The sequence below is a fragment of the Crotalus tigris genome, unplaced genomic scaffold (assembly GCF_016545835.1).
Source record: "Crotalus tigris isolate CLP2741 ecotype Arizona unplaced genomic scaffold, ASM1654583v1 scf7180000024370.6872682, whole genome shotgun sequence".
Classification (NCBI taxonomy): Eukaryota; Metazoa; Chordata; class Lepidosauria; order Squamata; family Viperidae; genus Crotalus; species Crotalus tigris.
In genome coordinates this window covers 1,739,035-1,754,913 of record NW_024100540.1, presented here as the reverse complement: position 1 = coordinate 1,754,913, position 15,879 = coordinate 1,739,035, and the positions used below count along the sequence as shown (strand labels likewise).

Below are 15,879 nucleotides of genomic sequence, written 5' to 3'. Positions count from 1 at the left end.
ATAGCTTAGCTTATGTTGCATACACATTAATGGTTGCATGTGCACATACCAGATAATCTCTGTAAGCAATATAACTCAAAGTTTAACCAATAAATTATAGTATAATCTTATATGTCTGTAGATTATATGTCTGTAGGAGAGAACCAACCCAGAACTAAAGAGAAATTTCCTGACAGACCAATTAATCACTTGCCTCCAGAAGTTGTGGGTGTTTCAACACTGGAGATTTTTAAAAGCAGATTGGACAATAATTTGTCTCAAATGGTCTAGGGCAGTGTTTTTCAACCTTGACAATTTTAAGGCATGTGGACTTCAACTCCCAGAATTCCACAGCCAGCATTGCTGGCTGTGGAATTCTGGGAGTTGAAGTCCACATGAGTTAAAATTGTCAAGGTTGAGAAACACTGGTCTAGGGTTTCCTGCTTGAGCAGGGGTTGGACTAGAAACCCTTCAAGGTCCCTTCCAATACAATACAAGTTGTATTCTGTTACAACTTTCTTAAGTTGGATTGCAGTATTAATAAAATCTCAAGTGCATTCACAACAGTCATTGTTTGAAACCTTTAAAATGTCTAACAGTCCCATGTAATGTGTGTATAAAGCCTCACTATATTTAACAACATTTGCTTGCATGTTCAATGTGCCTTACTTAAACTTGTAATATCTTATTTCCTTTTACAGAACAATCCGGGAACAGAATCGTTATAAAACTGGTTTATTTCTTAAAAATAAATACAAAAATATAAATATAAAACATTGGCAGATAGAATCTGATGAAATGAAGTTGCACAAAATTTTTCTTTTTAAACCAGCTGCATATCACATTAACACCACGTGTACATTTTCAGGGATCATTTTTTTTTAAATGTACAGAAATAGGGGCAACTGTTTTCTTCCTATTTCTTTTGGGTTATGATCCAAAAGGAAATGCACAGACATTCTGTGCATCCTATTTCATTTTTTTTCCCAGTTCATTTTTCGGAAGCTGCACAACCAGAAACCCCCTAATTATAACCGTTGTTCTTAAACAATGAAATCCAAACGTGTATATCAAAACTCTCAGGGTATACAGCACCAAATTATTTTCCAGAGGAGCTATTTTTCTCCCGAAAACAAACAGAAAAAACAAACAAAAAAAAACCAACCCATATAACTAGTTTGTTCATTGTATGTATAGATTTGGGTGGGACCCCACTCTCTGAATGAAAATGCTTAGTAAGGTTTATGGAGGGGTCTTCTGTGCATAGTTTCTGAAAAAGAAACACATTTCCAAGGAAAATGTGGATGTGCATGTAGAATGTGCATGCATGATCCTTTTGTAGATCACTGCCTGGGTCTTTTTCAAAGCCATCCTCTCAAGTGGAGGACATATACTTTACCGAAGCAACTCTCATATGACTGTTTGAGAGATTATATACCTGCTCAAACAGTGTATCCTCTATTTAATAAAATGGATGACACCAAATTTCAATCGCTTTGGCTTTCAGAACAGGGTGAACTAAAATGCTGACTATATTCCATGTGACATTTTACAAGAAAGAATAAAGGACATTAATGAGCAATTCAAAACCAAAGGAAAGAAAAAAGAAGAAAAAGAAACATTGTGCCGAGTGGTAGGAGAATGCTCCTGAACATCAAATATTGTCACGTGGAAAAGGTATCTGTAAAGTTACTTCCTCTCAATTGAACTATATATCCTACTGTAGGTTAGGAAGTGTCTTTATCACTTTCGCCTCCACCATACATCTCAGCAAGCTTATTAAACCGAGGGCCCCATTCCTTGAGGTAATCATAGTTTTGGTCTCCCTCAGTAATGCCAGACTCTAATGAACTCAAGGATTCAGCTATAGAATCATTTCCTTCATAGGCATAAGTTGCCAGGGAGTCATAAGGTGGAGCAGAGGGGTCATGATCATGCTCCTTCAACCTTTGGTTAATGAAATCGCGGACATCTGTGTTATCTGGAGCAGAAGGAGTCCTCCGTGGTATAAATAATGTTTCGGGGATAATATCTCGGCGGAGTTTCTTATCTTCAATAGCTGCAGGATTTCTCAAAGTGCCTATATCAAAAGCCTGGGTGTCTTCCTCTCCACCCCCTTCGTCATTATAGCTCACGATATTGTCTCTGATGTCTTCTTTAGACAGGATCAGAGGCTCTTTCTTGCGTTGCCTCTTTAGAGCAGCAAACAACACCACTATAACTTGGAAGACAAAAAAAACATGAATTAACTAAAGCTCACATTTTATAATACTTTTCTTTATGAGTGCAAGTATACAACTTCGTTTACTGTCAGCATTATTAGCATAGGGCATTGTTACATTAGCCAGGAGAATACAATGCAATTGCAGAGTAGTAGTTTGGCTGCCTCTATACCAGTTGTGTCAGGTACACGTTTGTGCGCTTCCTATGGTGTGCCACAAGCTTCGCATCAGAAAGGAAGAGTCGCTCTTCCTGTAGTGTCATCCAAGGCCCCCCTTCCTTCTCCAGAGCCACCTTGCAAATGGGCATCACAACTGGGAAAATTCAGAGCCAGCAGGAATCTGACTGCCTACATGGAGCATCAGCTCATCTCCTGACTGAAGTGGTACCAATTATCTACTCACATAGAACATGCTTTTGTACTGCTAGGCTGGCAGGAGCTGAGGCAAGTGATAGAGTACACCCCACTCTGTAATGCCAAGACTCAAACTGCTAGAGCAGAGACCAACTCCAACATCATTAAGCCACTGAGCCCCTGCCTCCTTACAACTTGGTTATTATGTGCATTGTTATTTTACTAACTTTGTATATGATATCAGATGTGGCCTGTTTGCCTGTGGTCTCCCTATCTGAAAGGTTTAATATAAGACTGTTTTGCTATATACTTTTTGGGTAAACCTAATGATTCTGATCCTTGATTTGTGGAATGAACCAAGGAAGAAGTGTAAACATCTCTGCTGAAGCAGTCCAACATTTCTGCTTTGCTTTAGCATTTCATATTGTAGAGTTGATAATTTAGGAAGCTGTGATTCCAATATAACTGGAGGGCACTAGATTGAGGAGGCTGCTATAGAAACACAGAAAAAGAATAGGAAGTTAATTGTCATCTTCTATCCTTGTTTCAAGCAATAATTATATATTATTGCACCTGAATATGGTAGGACAGATTCATTGCCAAACAGCTGCTGATTAATCTATCAACCATCAGCTTAACCGAATCTTGCTTTTTAAAAACACAAAAACCCCATAACAGCAATCAATTATGAACAAATTGAAATCTGAATAACCCCTTCCCCAATTTTTCCTGTTTTTAAGATACTATAAATATACCATATTGAAAAAAGAGAGGAATATTTTATTAAGACCTGCAGTTTTCTTCCTCTTGTATACTTACAAAAGTCCTTTATTTTTTATGAGTCTCTATTCTATACCACAGCAGGGCATTCTACACAAATATTAAAAGAAGTCATCCAAAAATACTTATTTTTGATAAAGTGCAATTGAACACAGCGCTAATGCTTTCTTTTTTTGCAAAACATATTGTGTCAAGCTTTTGATCTGATTTGATCTCTTTTCCTATACAGTTTCATTAGACTTGCAAGTTAAAGAGAGGGTGGTTTCTTTTGAGGAAAGAATTTGTAACAAAACTATGTATTTGCAGTCAATATACACTAATGGATTTTTTAATGCTTGTTTAACATGCATAGTCATAGTTATCTACCCTTTTAAACTATATATTACATAATGTATATATGTTGAAACTAATTGCTTTCAATTAAATTAGATTGAGAATATCTTGGAAAGCACTTGGGAGTAATGTATTGAGACCTAAGGCTTAAAAAAAAATAGATGCCAATAAAAGAAATTCATTACAGGTGGAATACCCCACTCTTCTTATTATCTCAGCTTAATCTTAACAAGAAAACGTTGATTCACACATTTAATATGAAAGTTTTACAAAACTATTCACATTTTACACATTAGTTTCTAAAAAAAATGAGGTACTAAATTCATCAAGTGAGAACTTTAACATCTTAGAAAGAACAGTCTAATTCAGTGGTTCTCAACCTTTCCAATGCTGCGACCCCATAATACAGTTCCCCATGTTGTGGTGACCCCCAACCACTTATATATCACCGGGTGCCAGGGGTGTGACCAAAGAAAAGGGGGAAAATGGCGGACAGACTTGTTTGGCGACCCCCGTGAAATAGTCGTTCGACCCCAAATGGGGTCCCGACCCACAGGTTGAGAACCACTGGTCTAATTCATCATAGAAATTTTAATACAGCCGACTTGACAAATTATATGTGTGGACTTTCAGTGTATGAGGCTTTATGTTTTAAGGAAGACATTGTTAGTGTATGTATTACTGTTAAGTCTGGATATGGTCGGACTGAAATCCTGAGGCCATAGTGGCTTAAATAAAACTCAAGAAGGGCTCTGAATTGTCAGGTAGCTGTCAGAAATATACACACTTTGAGTTACAAAGAATATAACTAGGAATGGGAAAAATGACTTGAATGTTCTCTATTTGAAACCAAGCACTTTTGAATGTTTGTTTTGAGTGTTTGGGGTGTTTTCTTCGAATTATGAAAGAAGACTGTGTTAAGATGTCCTTTCCAGCGATTAGGAGCATTGTCTTTTGAATTTTCCTGCTTGGGCTAGTATAAATGTTTGTCTTAGCCCAGGTTGGATAATCTGGAATTGAATGCTGGAATAATGCAGTAACCATATAAGCAGCAGATGACATAATGAGGAGCTAGTCAGGATCTGTTTGTTGCTAGTGGGACACCAAAAGAGGAAGATCTGGATCGCAACAAAGCACTTATTACTGGATTCTGTGACTCACTGGATTGCTATTACTGCTGCTTGTCCTAGAATTAGTGGAATATATGGCTTTCTGCTTTTGAAATACTGTAATTCCCACCTTCTTATTGCTGTGTTATTTTTTTCTGTCCAGCTTTACAATATTTAAAAGAGAGTCACAGAAAAAAAAACGGTGGTGCCTTTGATTTTAACCTGAACTTCTTTTTCTGGGTGTGCATTTCAAAGGACGTTCCCTGCCTGATTTCCTGCAAATCAGGCCTGTCTATCATTTGGGAGAGACAATTCCTTTAATTAGTTTAATGTGTGTATTGGTAGTAAACACATTTCAAGCTTAATCTTGAAAAGCCATGCTGTGCTTCCTGTTATTTGTTAGAAAAAAAATGGGCCAGCAGGATGAATGCAATAAACATCTTTTGGTTTCTAGGATGCTTAAAGATCTCCTTAGACATCCAAACAGGTATCTTTTCCATTGTGGCAACAATAAGTAGTCTAGAGATAAGACATCTGGTCTTAAACAGAGCAAAATACCATTACAATGAATAAAGCAGCCATAAAGTGTTCTTCATAAAGGGTACTTCAAAGCGATCAGGTTCACACGAGCTATTATGAAAATGATGGCTTTGGACAAGCAGTTCTTCAGTTTCAAGGTTCTGATACTGTTATTTAGTTAAAGTTAGTTAACATTAATTTTTGGTTATTTTCAGAAGGTAGTTGGTACTATCTCTGTATCACCCATGCTGGAAAAATATTGCAATATCTGTGAGCACCAGATACCAAAACATTACTTTTTTGTCATTGTGCAATGCCAAAAAGGAATGGAGGATCTCGTTATGGGGAGATGCTACCTGATATGCTGAACACAGCTTATTGGAACACAAGGCAAATGTGACTTTAAGTGCACAGCTGTAATGGGCAGAAAGAATAATCTTCAGAAGAGAGGAAGTTTGGGGGCAACCAGAAGGGGAAACTAGGTGGACATGCTATCTGCAGTAGTACCAACAGTCAGGTCTATATTCTGGCATGAGATGGTAATCTCCAAAATATTTGGGACTGTGCATATTCTATCAGAATAACATTCCATCAGAATAACAGAGTTGGAAGGGACTTTGAAGGTCTTGTAGTCCAACCTCCTGCCCCCTTGGTATTAATTGAAAGGGGATTAGTTTGACATGTTATTCAAGAGTTTTCTTTAATAGTTTTCTGCAGTTCTGATGACAAGTGGCAGCCAGTGTATATGGCCATGCCTGTTACTTTTGTGTGTGTGTGTGTGTGTGTGTGTAAAAGGGAGCAAAGGGCTCATATCAATTTTAAACATTTCCTATCAAAAGAACATTGAAAATGTTTCAAGTTTTGTTTTAATGAAAGGCAAAACACTCAAGCTGTTCATAATTTTGTTCCATAACAATGCAGCCAACTCAACATTGTTCCAAGGAAACATTTTGGATGGGACTCTTCTGTTCTGTCCTTCAAATCTAATGTTGTCTCATTTTGGGCACACCCGGTAGTAAAATCCCATGCTTTCTCTGTGGTTTGTAATGGATTTTAATGCAGTATTTTGCAATCTGAACTGGGTTTACGCTGCTTGCCTTTGCATGACTTGTTCTCCAACTGTTTTATAATCCAAGGTTGACTCTCAAATTACAGTAGCTACAAAGGGCTTAATTTCTGACTGGTTGCAAGGAGTGCCCAAAAAATGTTGCACCCAATTCAGTTTGGTAGTACCTAGCATTTAGTAGTATTACATTTAGCACGTGATTTATTCCCTCAAAACTTACCCAGAAGAATAATGATACAGAGCAGAATGGCAATGAGTGCGCCTGTACTAAGGCCCGCTGGGAGGAGCAAAGCTTCAGCATTGCAGGACTGCATGTTTCCCCGACTGTCACAAGCACACACCCGAATTGTCAGTGTGCCTGTGCTACTCTGGATGGGGTAGTCATTATCTGATATCACCACTGGTAGGAGGTATGTGCTTTTTTCATGTCGGCTAAAACCATTCCTTCTTGTCAAAATCCGGGCTGTGTTATCTGAACCAGGAAGTCACAAACAAGACACACATTACAATTAATCCCATCAAGGAATGTAATCCATAATACTATAGCAAACTTTGATCCTAAGAAGCAACTTATACAAGGTGCCTTTTGATCCATAGTCACACTTACAGCTTCACTGACAATTTTCACATGTTAAAACAAACTTTAATAGTAAATTCATTTTTTCTTAATATGGCACTAAATAATAATGCTAACTCCTCTAAAGGTGTTCTTGTTTTTCCCTTTCACTGAATGTATATGCTTGGTTTCTCAATGATAAATGCAAACATTGGGAACTTTTGTTTGAGAATTACATTATAAGGTAACATGATATAAGGCAGTATACTAAAAAGCGAAACACTTCAATAATTAAACTCTCAGAGTCTATAGTGCAATTTCCTGGACCAATGCAGGTAAATTGGATCTCTAATTTCTTTAAAATTTGCAATGTAACAGCCACACCAGGTCCTGGTCTGAAATACATATTTAAAACATTAGTTGTCATATGCTGATTAAGTAGAACTTCTTTGTACAAAAGCATTTGAATTTGGGGCCTTCTGCAAGGAAAGCAATTATATTCTGTTACTTTTTTTTCCTACAGATCTAGTAACTCTAAGTAGCTTATTTCTTAAAAAAAAAAAAAGCTTTTGATTGGAAAATAAGCAGGCATCTGGAAATTCTGAAAAACATTCCAAAATGTTAAGTGGTCACTGCTCAGTGATTGAAAAGGTTTATCAATTTATCATCATCATCTCCACCTCCCCCCCCATGTCTGTCCTTTTCGATTTCACTTTTTTGGTATTTCAAACTTGCTAAACTTGCTTTGTTTGCCTATTCTTCCTTTATCAACATGTATAAAAACACATATCCATAATTATATACCCGAATAATAAATAATACAACAGTCTTTAATATCAAGTAATTTAGCTTAAGAACAAAACTTTGATTAGAAATCAAATACTCTGCTGTATTCTCTTCATCTTTTCATTTCATTTCCAAAGTTATATTTAATTTTGAATAAAAAGTTAAATAATTGTGCTTTTAACACGAATATACAAATTTGTAATTACTACTGGTAGAATATCCACTTTTTTCTCTTAGTTATATCCAATTACGAACCTAAATAATATCATATTAAGAATTTGTTATATAAATATTACTGTATTGAAATAACATATTGTAACAAACTGAGAAGATGGCACAACAGATGGTCAATTCAGCTAGATTTAATAATATGTCAAAGATATTATATATTAACATTCTAAGGATATAAAGCGTTTCTTTTTAGTTTAGTTTCTTGAAATGTTATCCATTTAATTTCTATCTTGTCTATTGTTTTCTGATTATATATGAAGACTTTTTTTGTATTTCATCATTATCATGTATTTTTTTTTACTTTACCAATGATTTCTTTTTTTTTAAAAAAATCTATCCTAATTTCCTGAATCAAAGAACATTGAACTGCTAAGTACAATAAAAAGAAACACTGTAAAAATGTGTATGAGAACTAATCATCCATGTTCTGTATGCATTATACCTTCATTGTCTTGGACGGTGAAATTTGGATTAACAGCAGCTAAACTGAAGAAAAACTTTTGTCCTCCAAGGGGATCATCTTTATCAACAGCACTAATGGTCTGTATTAGCTGCAGGGAAGAACAAAGAAAAAGGAAGTGCAGATTTGCAGCATACATGACTGATTGTTTTAAAAATAAAAAGGACTTACAAAATATATTATTAAAACACATGTATGGGTATAATACAAAATACAAACAAAATCAGTTATATATTAGGTATACTGGCTGGTTTTCTTAAGCTGGGATAGGCAACAGGAGACCTGGTTTTCTACAGTTTTCAGCTGGGCTTCTAATCCTTAAAACCAGCTGATCTCAGTATTAGGCCCTATTCTAAATCCAAATGGAGAGATAATCATACTGTGCTTTAATTTCTCTCTTCCCCTTAGAATGCATATAGATCAGAGGTGTCAAACTGCCGGCCTCTGGGCGGATATGTCATGCTGAAACCGCACCCACCCCATTGCCAGCAATAGGAAAAAAGTCGCGATATGTCGCAATATGTCACGTGATGTTGCGAGTTTGACACCCCTCATATAGATGAAAGGCAGGAGCAAAGTAGTATTTATGGAATACAGGGTTTTTTTAAAAAGTCATTCACACTTATAATTTTTCAGGATTTCTCACCTCTGGTTTAATTATCTGTTCTATACAAAAAAATAATGATGATTTTACACTATATTGTTAATTTAGTGTAATATAACTTAATTCCATCCATCCATTTCCTCCTTCTCTTTTGTTTCAACAACAAAATAATTTTATGCAGATCTAACCATATATAAATCATACCGCTTTGGTTCCTTCTTCCCAAGCAAGATACTTAAGAAATCCCGAGATACACAGAGGATTATGGCTACCAAAGTTTCTACTGGTGGCCTGATTTGACATTATTCTAAACTTTGGGTGATGACACCTCGGATAAATTACAAAATGGTTGCAGTAGCAGCATTGGCAATTACACACATACACACATGTAGGCCTGGTGCAACAATGCTAGTGGGCACTATGGTGAGTGAGTTAAACTATGGCATAACATTACAAACCTCCAATTCCCCATTCATCATTTAAAACAAATCTGCACATAAAATATTACAACTTTCTGGTTTCAGACAAATGGCTGTTCAATCTCTTCTTTAAAAACTCTAGGGATAGAGCATCCACTACCTCTGAAGGCAAGCTGTTCCATTGATTAATTGTTCTGTCAGGAAACTTTGACTCATAACTGATTTCCTTGGGTCACAAGGTATAATTCCAGATCCCAGCTATTTCTCATTCCTGGGTTACCTCTTTGCAAAACAAAGGTAACAAGGCAATAGGTAAGAAATCAATATGCAAGGGAGTTACTTATGCCTACTAATGTACTTGTAGTTGGATTTGTTTTTATTGCTCTTCTTGTACTAAGGTATATTTTATTCTCTTTGGTGTACTCTGAAAGATATATAAAGTTTGTTTCTGTTTCTATATTTGGGGTTTTTTTTGCATAGCAAAATCCAGGTGGTTTGTAATGCTTTGAAAACCATAAACATTAAGAGATTAAAAATCTTTTTTTTTAAAAAAAGGCATGTTTTTTTCTGTTAATTTGTAATATACATTAGCATTTAAATGGAAATGCTGCCTTTTGCATTTCTCTCACAATATCTGAGCAGCAAGTATTTCATAGAAATTGAGTGGTGAGTGATTGGTCTCTATTTTTGTATCCCTTTAAAAATAAAAAAAACTATGCCTCTATATATTTTAGTCATTCATTTCATCATTTGCTGCACACATCCATGAGTTTTTGATATACACTGTCAACTTTCTCTGAAGAATTAAATGTACTTATTTTTAAATTATTCAGTAAGGCAAAAAGTATGTTTTTCTCTGCTTAGTAAGACACAATTTTATTTCATGTTAAAACGGGCAAAAGTCACATAAAAAAGATTATAAAATTAGTTTAACATGCCACTGCATTTACTTCATCAAGCAAGTAACCCACTTCTCTATCTAAGATTGTAAATTATTTTTTTAACATAGCTCTGGGTACCATACACAAAAATGATCTGATTTTTTTTTATTTGTCTAACTGCAATGGCTTCACAATGTGTTCCTTTTATAAGGATCCTGGTAATTCCAGGCAGATCTTCTCTGGAAATATCCCTACAGTTTACATTTATACAATGTCTACTTTAGAAAGAAAAAGGTTTTTGCCCCAAACCAATCCTTGATCTTTTGTTCTCTACACTCTTGATCCAAGATTTGCCAAGCAATTGTCACATCTAATTTTATGAAAACAGAGAAGAATAACAGAATAACAGAGTTGGAAGGAACCTTGGAGGTCTTCTAGCCCAACCCCCTGCTCAAGTAGGAGACCCTATACCATTCTAGACAAGTGGCTGTCCAGTCTCTTCTTTAAAACCTCCAGTGATGGAGTACCCACAATTTCTGAAGGAAAGCCATTCCACTGGTTAATTGTTAGGGTCATTATTAGGAAATTTCTCTGTAGTTCAAGGTTGCTTGTCTCCTTGATTAGTTTCCATCCATTTTTTCTTATCTTGCCTTCTGGTGCTTTGGAAAATAAGCTGACCCCCTCTTCTTTGTGACAGCTCCTCAAATATTGGAAGACTGCTGTCATGTCTCCCCTAGTCCTTCTTTTCAATAGACTAATACCCAATTCCTATAATCGTTCTTCATATGCTTTAGTCTCCACTCCCCCAATAATTATCAATATCAACAGCAATTCCACAAGCCAGGCTTCACATTCTTATAGTAAAACTAGAGTGGTAATTACTTATGGTCTGATTTTGGGGGAGCAGGGGTCTCAAATCAGCTCCCTAAAATAGCCTTAATCAGCTCAGCCTTTGATTCTTACTATTTTTTTTTCTGGAAAAAAATATAACGAAAGTAGGATGGTGATTATTTGTTTTTTTTTTTCCCCTCTCCTCATTTGTTCACTCAGAATCAACCTTCCAAAGTTGCTATGTTCTCACAACTTTGTCCACACATTGGAATTAAGGGAAATGGGTAGTCTTCACTATTAAAACAACTGATTTCTCTCTTCTCAAAATGAAACAGGATTCTGAATTTCACTGAGCCTTAATGCTCACTGCTTTGCTTTTTTCAATTATATCAAAACTCTTCTTCTATATAGGTATTCTGTATTCTACAGCTGTCTGTAGTAAAGGAAAATATGTTTTTTTTAACTAACAACTTTTTATTCTTTTGTGACATTTGTCAACAAGCTGACTTGAAATAAAAAAAAATGGCATTTGCAGGCAGAAATGCTGTCAGTGATGTTTTGATCCATATCAACTGAAAGAAGTGAGCTACATAATGAAAGAAAGGTATACACACATACAAACACACACAACACTTGATTACAAGTAATTGTTTATAGCATACTTTTCTTCCACAAAAGTACCATAAAATATTATCATATTTCTGAGAAAAGGGCTAAACAAAAACAGGGGAGGATTTGAGGGGAAAAAAATGAAATTTGAAGAACACAAAGTGTTTCGTTGGCATACAAAAAGGTGCTGTTGGCATTGCTAGAAAGCACAACTCTACAAAACTGAATTCTGATGTATTGAAAACCATTGTTCTGTTTTCCTGTTATATTTTCAAAAGCGCTGTTATATAAAACTTTTATTTTCCCTATTCCTATAACAAAACTTGAAAGTGTGACCCATGTGCATAACTGACTTACTTGGCCTGCTCTTGCATTTTCACACACAAAAGTGTCATAGAATACAGCAAATTGTGGTGCATTGTCATTCACGTCCAATATTCGTACGTATACAGAAACACGGGTCGTCTCTTTGGGATTGTCTGTCAAAGCAGGGGAAATAGGCAATTTTGTTTAAAAATGGATTCACAGTCCTAAACTAGGATATCCACAAATCACTGCATATTTCTTTAAAGGATAAACAAATTTTTAACCTGAACACATTTCTGACAATGTCTTTGCACCCAGTTTGTGTTCTGTTGTGGACAAAAGGAACCAAAGTCACTGCTTATTCTCCATGCCCTTTCAAGTAAACAACAAATTTAAAGCAGTGGTGAACAACAGTTTACTGACCCGAGATTACTTTTTTTTTTTTCAACTCTGAGGGCCAAAGAGAATGTGGCTGAAAATAGTGATATCAATCTCAGCTGAATGGACAGAGCCAAAAATTTAAATATACTATTTTAAATTTTCTGGTGGTTTAAAACAGAGCAAGAAGCATCTTAGGCCCCCTGTTTTGGGTCAAACATACAAGTGTAAACAGTTTCGTTTCAGGCTTGGAAAGATGGGAAGCACCATAAAGGACAATTTGCTTCTTCTGGTTTCAAGAAAAACTATATCTGATACTACAGAATTCTTTGTCTTAGATTGACATTATTACATGTTACTCCAGGACATATCTGATTAGGGTATTATTTTTATTAACTTCAATAAAAGGCAATTGGATAAGAACACAACTATATTCTTGTTTTATTTCCCTTTTCAGCCGATCCAAACTTGCTAGTTTCCAATTTCCTCTCTGCATCACCAACCTTTGATATCACATATCAAGAAAGCCTTAAATAGGGTAAAATTGCTAATGATTTCACAGCCCACAAAATAGCCATTTTGATAACGAAACACTATATACTCATCAGTGCAATGAAATTCTCCTTTCTACTATAGTACTGAATAAAATTCCTCCCTAATATAAATTGTAGCCAAGCTATTGTAGGAATATGAATGGAGATGATTCAGAAGTTAACATTTCCAAAAGAAAAGAAAACTTGTTTTCTAGTAGCTTTTCTTGTTTTTGTATGACATCATGGCTACATGGCTATCCAGGGAAGTGTGAATTGAATTCACAATTCACATATTTGAATTGTGCTGAATTAGGTAAGGCTGCACTGTCACACACACCTTTTGCTGGAGGACAACAAAACAGTATTACCTAGCTAAGATACTTTTCACTAGACACAATAAATAATATATATATACCAATAATAATGAACTTACTGATTTCTGATGCTATTACACTAAGGTTGTGCCACTGTGATATTTCTCGGTCAAGCATCTTAGAAGTATAGATAGATCCATTTCCTGAGTGTATGTTGAAAATTCTATCAAGATCAGTGTGACGATCCAAAGAAAACCTAATGATTGGTAGGAAGAAAAATGAGTTTTATGTTGAAAAGTACATATATACCATATATAACCTTTGTTAAGTTATTATATTAAGTTATTCTAATTGAGAGTAGTAACATAGTTGTCAGCAGCTTTTAGAAAGCATTAAAACCAGCAAGTGATAGATAATATTGAGATATAAATCTCAAAATAATACCCTTTATTCGAGTGGTAACCATGCATACATATTCAATATGCTTGCATCATGGCACAGTGTTGACCATCTTGATGATCTTGACCCCCTATATGTTGCCTTCCTGTCAAATACTGAGATCATGAATTCGTTTTGCTCAAGATGCAATAATTAGAACAGCGACAATATTACAGTTTGTGACAAACTGTAAAGTCACATAAAGTTTAAGCTGCATATGGTTGGAACTAGATGTGACAGCAAGGACAAGGTTGTACCCCACCAAAAATCTTACTGATATTCCCTCATAATTAGTGGCATTCAACAGAGGGTCACAATATTATGGATTTTCCAATGATCCCTTTCATAGACAGTACTGTCAAGGGAATTCAGAGCTGGATGCAATACAGTAAAGCATCCGTGATGTTGGCAGAAGGAGCAAAATTTAAAAGTTTGATTCTGTATGACCTGAAAAGGTCCATGTGTCTTTTCTACTGAGAACTTTCTCTTTTATACATTTCTTTAATACATTTCCAGTAAAACATAGAGAATGTTCATATCAGCAACAGCATGCTGTCAGCCTTTACAATGCTTCTTAACTGTGAAACACAAGGTAGCAGTGAAGTGTATCATCATAAAAGGTAATTTCTACATGATTTGCTAATGTTGAAAAGATACATGGTGGTAACCTAAATATATATAATCATTGTTCCATAGAGCTTATATTTAATCTCTCCTTTTCATAAGAACAGTTTTGTTGCATCAAGTGCTGTTCTATTCCACTAAAAAGACAGTTTTGGCAGGAAGCATAATAATCACTTATTGTAATTTAATTGGCAAATAGCAACTTTTGCTTCCCTCTGATAAATACAGTAATTTACCTTTATTAACCCTATTACCTCTGTTGGTTAAAAAAATATAATAATTAGAAAGATCTAATGAAACCCTATAGCTCTTACTCTGAAATACACCTTTTATCACTGCAAATTGCCTAAAATCACTATTTTTAGTTAATTCTTTACCTACAGAGTATTTTGAAAAAGTTTAAATCTTACCATAGTTCTGCTCTGAGGCTACACAGAAAAATGCACTGGAACTAATACTAATGTTTTGAGACATTTCATAACAACATAAATGTTTAAATTTCTGGCAATTATGAAGTATGTAGAAATATCTAAACATATTATTCTTAAACTATGTTGCTCATTTTTATTTAATCTCCCTTTTTTTCCAATAGAAAACCTACACAAACTACATGGACAGTTATTTTGCCCATCTCCAATAACGGTTGTTTGGATCTTAGATTATGAAAAGACATCATCATGGGGAATGGGAACATTTATATTAAAGGCTTCCAAATTAACAAAAGTATTACACTAGCATGGATTTATGAGTAGCTCTTGAGTTAGTATTTTGATTTAATGACATGTGTTTATCCTCTCATTTAAGCTGCCATTTGAATGACACAAGCTCAGTCTTTTCCAGGTTTTCATGTAATGATTTGTCCAGTTTTTTTTTTCATTTATTCATGTATTTCCTTAACTGATGCTGAACTACCTTTATTATTCTACAACTATACAAAATGGACAGATGGTGACATTATGCAAGCAAAAGAAACTCTTCAGAGAAATCAAGTTTTGGCAGAGCCAATCAGCTTTCATTATTAAGTCACAGTTGTTGGATTATATGTCAATTTAACTCTGATTTAAAGGAACTCTATATAAAGACTTTGAATAAATATTTATGCCATACTTCACCCTCGAAAATAATGGACAAGTCCATTAATTCTAAACTGTCTCTCTGGACAATTGGTAAAATTCACTAATGTGATTATAATTGTGCACTTGACATAAATTAAATCAATTATGTAGATATGGGCATTCTAGTTTTATGGATACCTTTTTTCCAAAAATGATCAATTAAACTGAAGTTTTACTATATTGTCAAGTAAGATAGTAATAAATAATCTCATCATTCGTTGGGTGATAAGTGTTAGAGAAAAACAAAGAAGAAAACAAACATGCTTTGAAGAAATTCAAGCTATGGAGCTGATGTGAAATTATTATGTGACTATTCATTGAGGATTTTATATTTCAATTTAATAGTAGAGCTGTGATATTTGATATAATAAATGAAATAACTGTCTTTTTTATATTTTAGTACTGGAAAATTATATTTAAATATTGATTGTAT

The 15,879-nt window shown here is 34.9% G+C and overlaps 1 protein-coding gene across 3 annotated transcripts in view; it reads right to left on the bottom strand.

Moving 5' to 3' along the window:
- Nucleotides 1-426: 426 nt before the first annotated feature.
- The window catches only part of CDH10 (cadherin 10), a 144,931-nt gene continuing 129,478 nt past the window's right edge, over nt 427-15,879 (bottom strand). For 2 of the 3 annotated variants that reach the window (XM_039328068.1, XM_039328069.1), the window contains exons 8-12: nt 13,389-13,525; nt 12,096-12,217; nt 8,377-8,485; nt 6,582-6,833; nt 1,707-2,200 (exon numbers count right to left, since the gene is read on the bottom strand). In XM_039328068.1, coding sequence (XP_039184002.1) covers nt 1,707-2,200; nt 6,582-6,833; nt 8,377-8,485; nt 12,096-12,217; nt 13,389-13,525 — 1,114 coding nt within the window. Of the gene's footprint in view, nt 2,201-6,581; nt 6,834-8,376; nt 8,486-12,095; nt 12,218-13,388; nt 13,526-15,879 lie in introns of all 3 variants that reach the window. The other variant, XM_039328070.1, reaches the window with a different exon arrangement.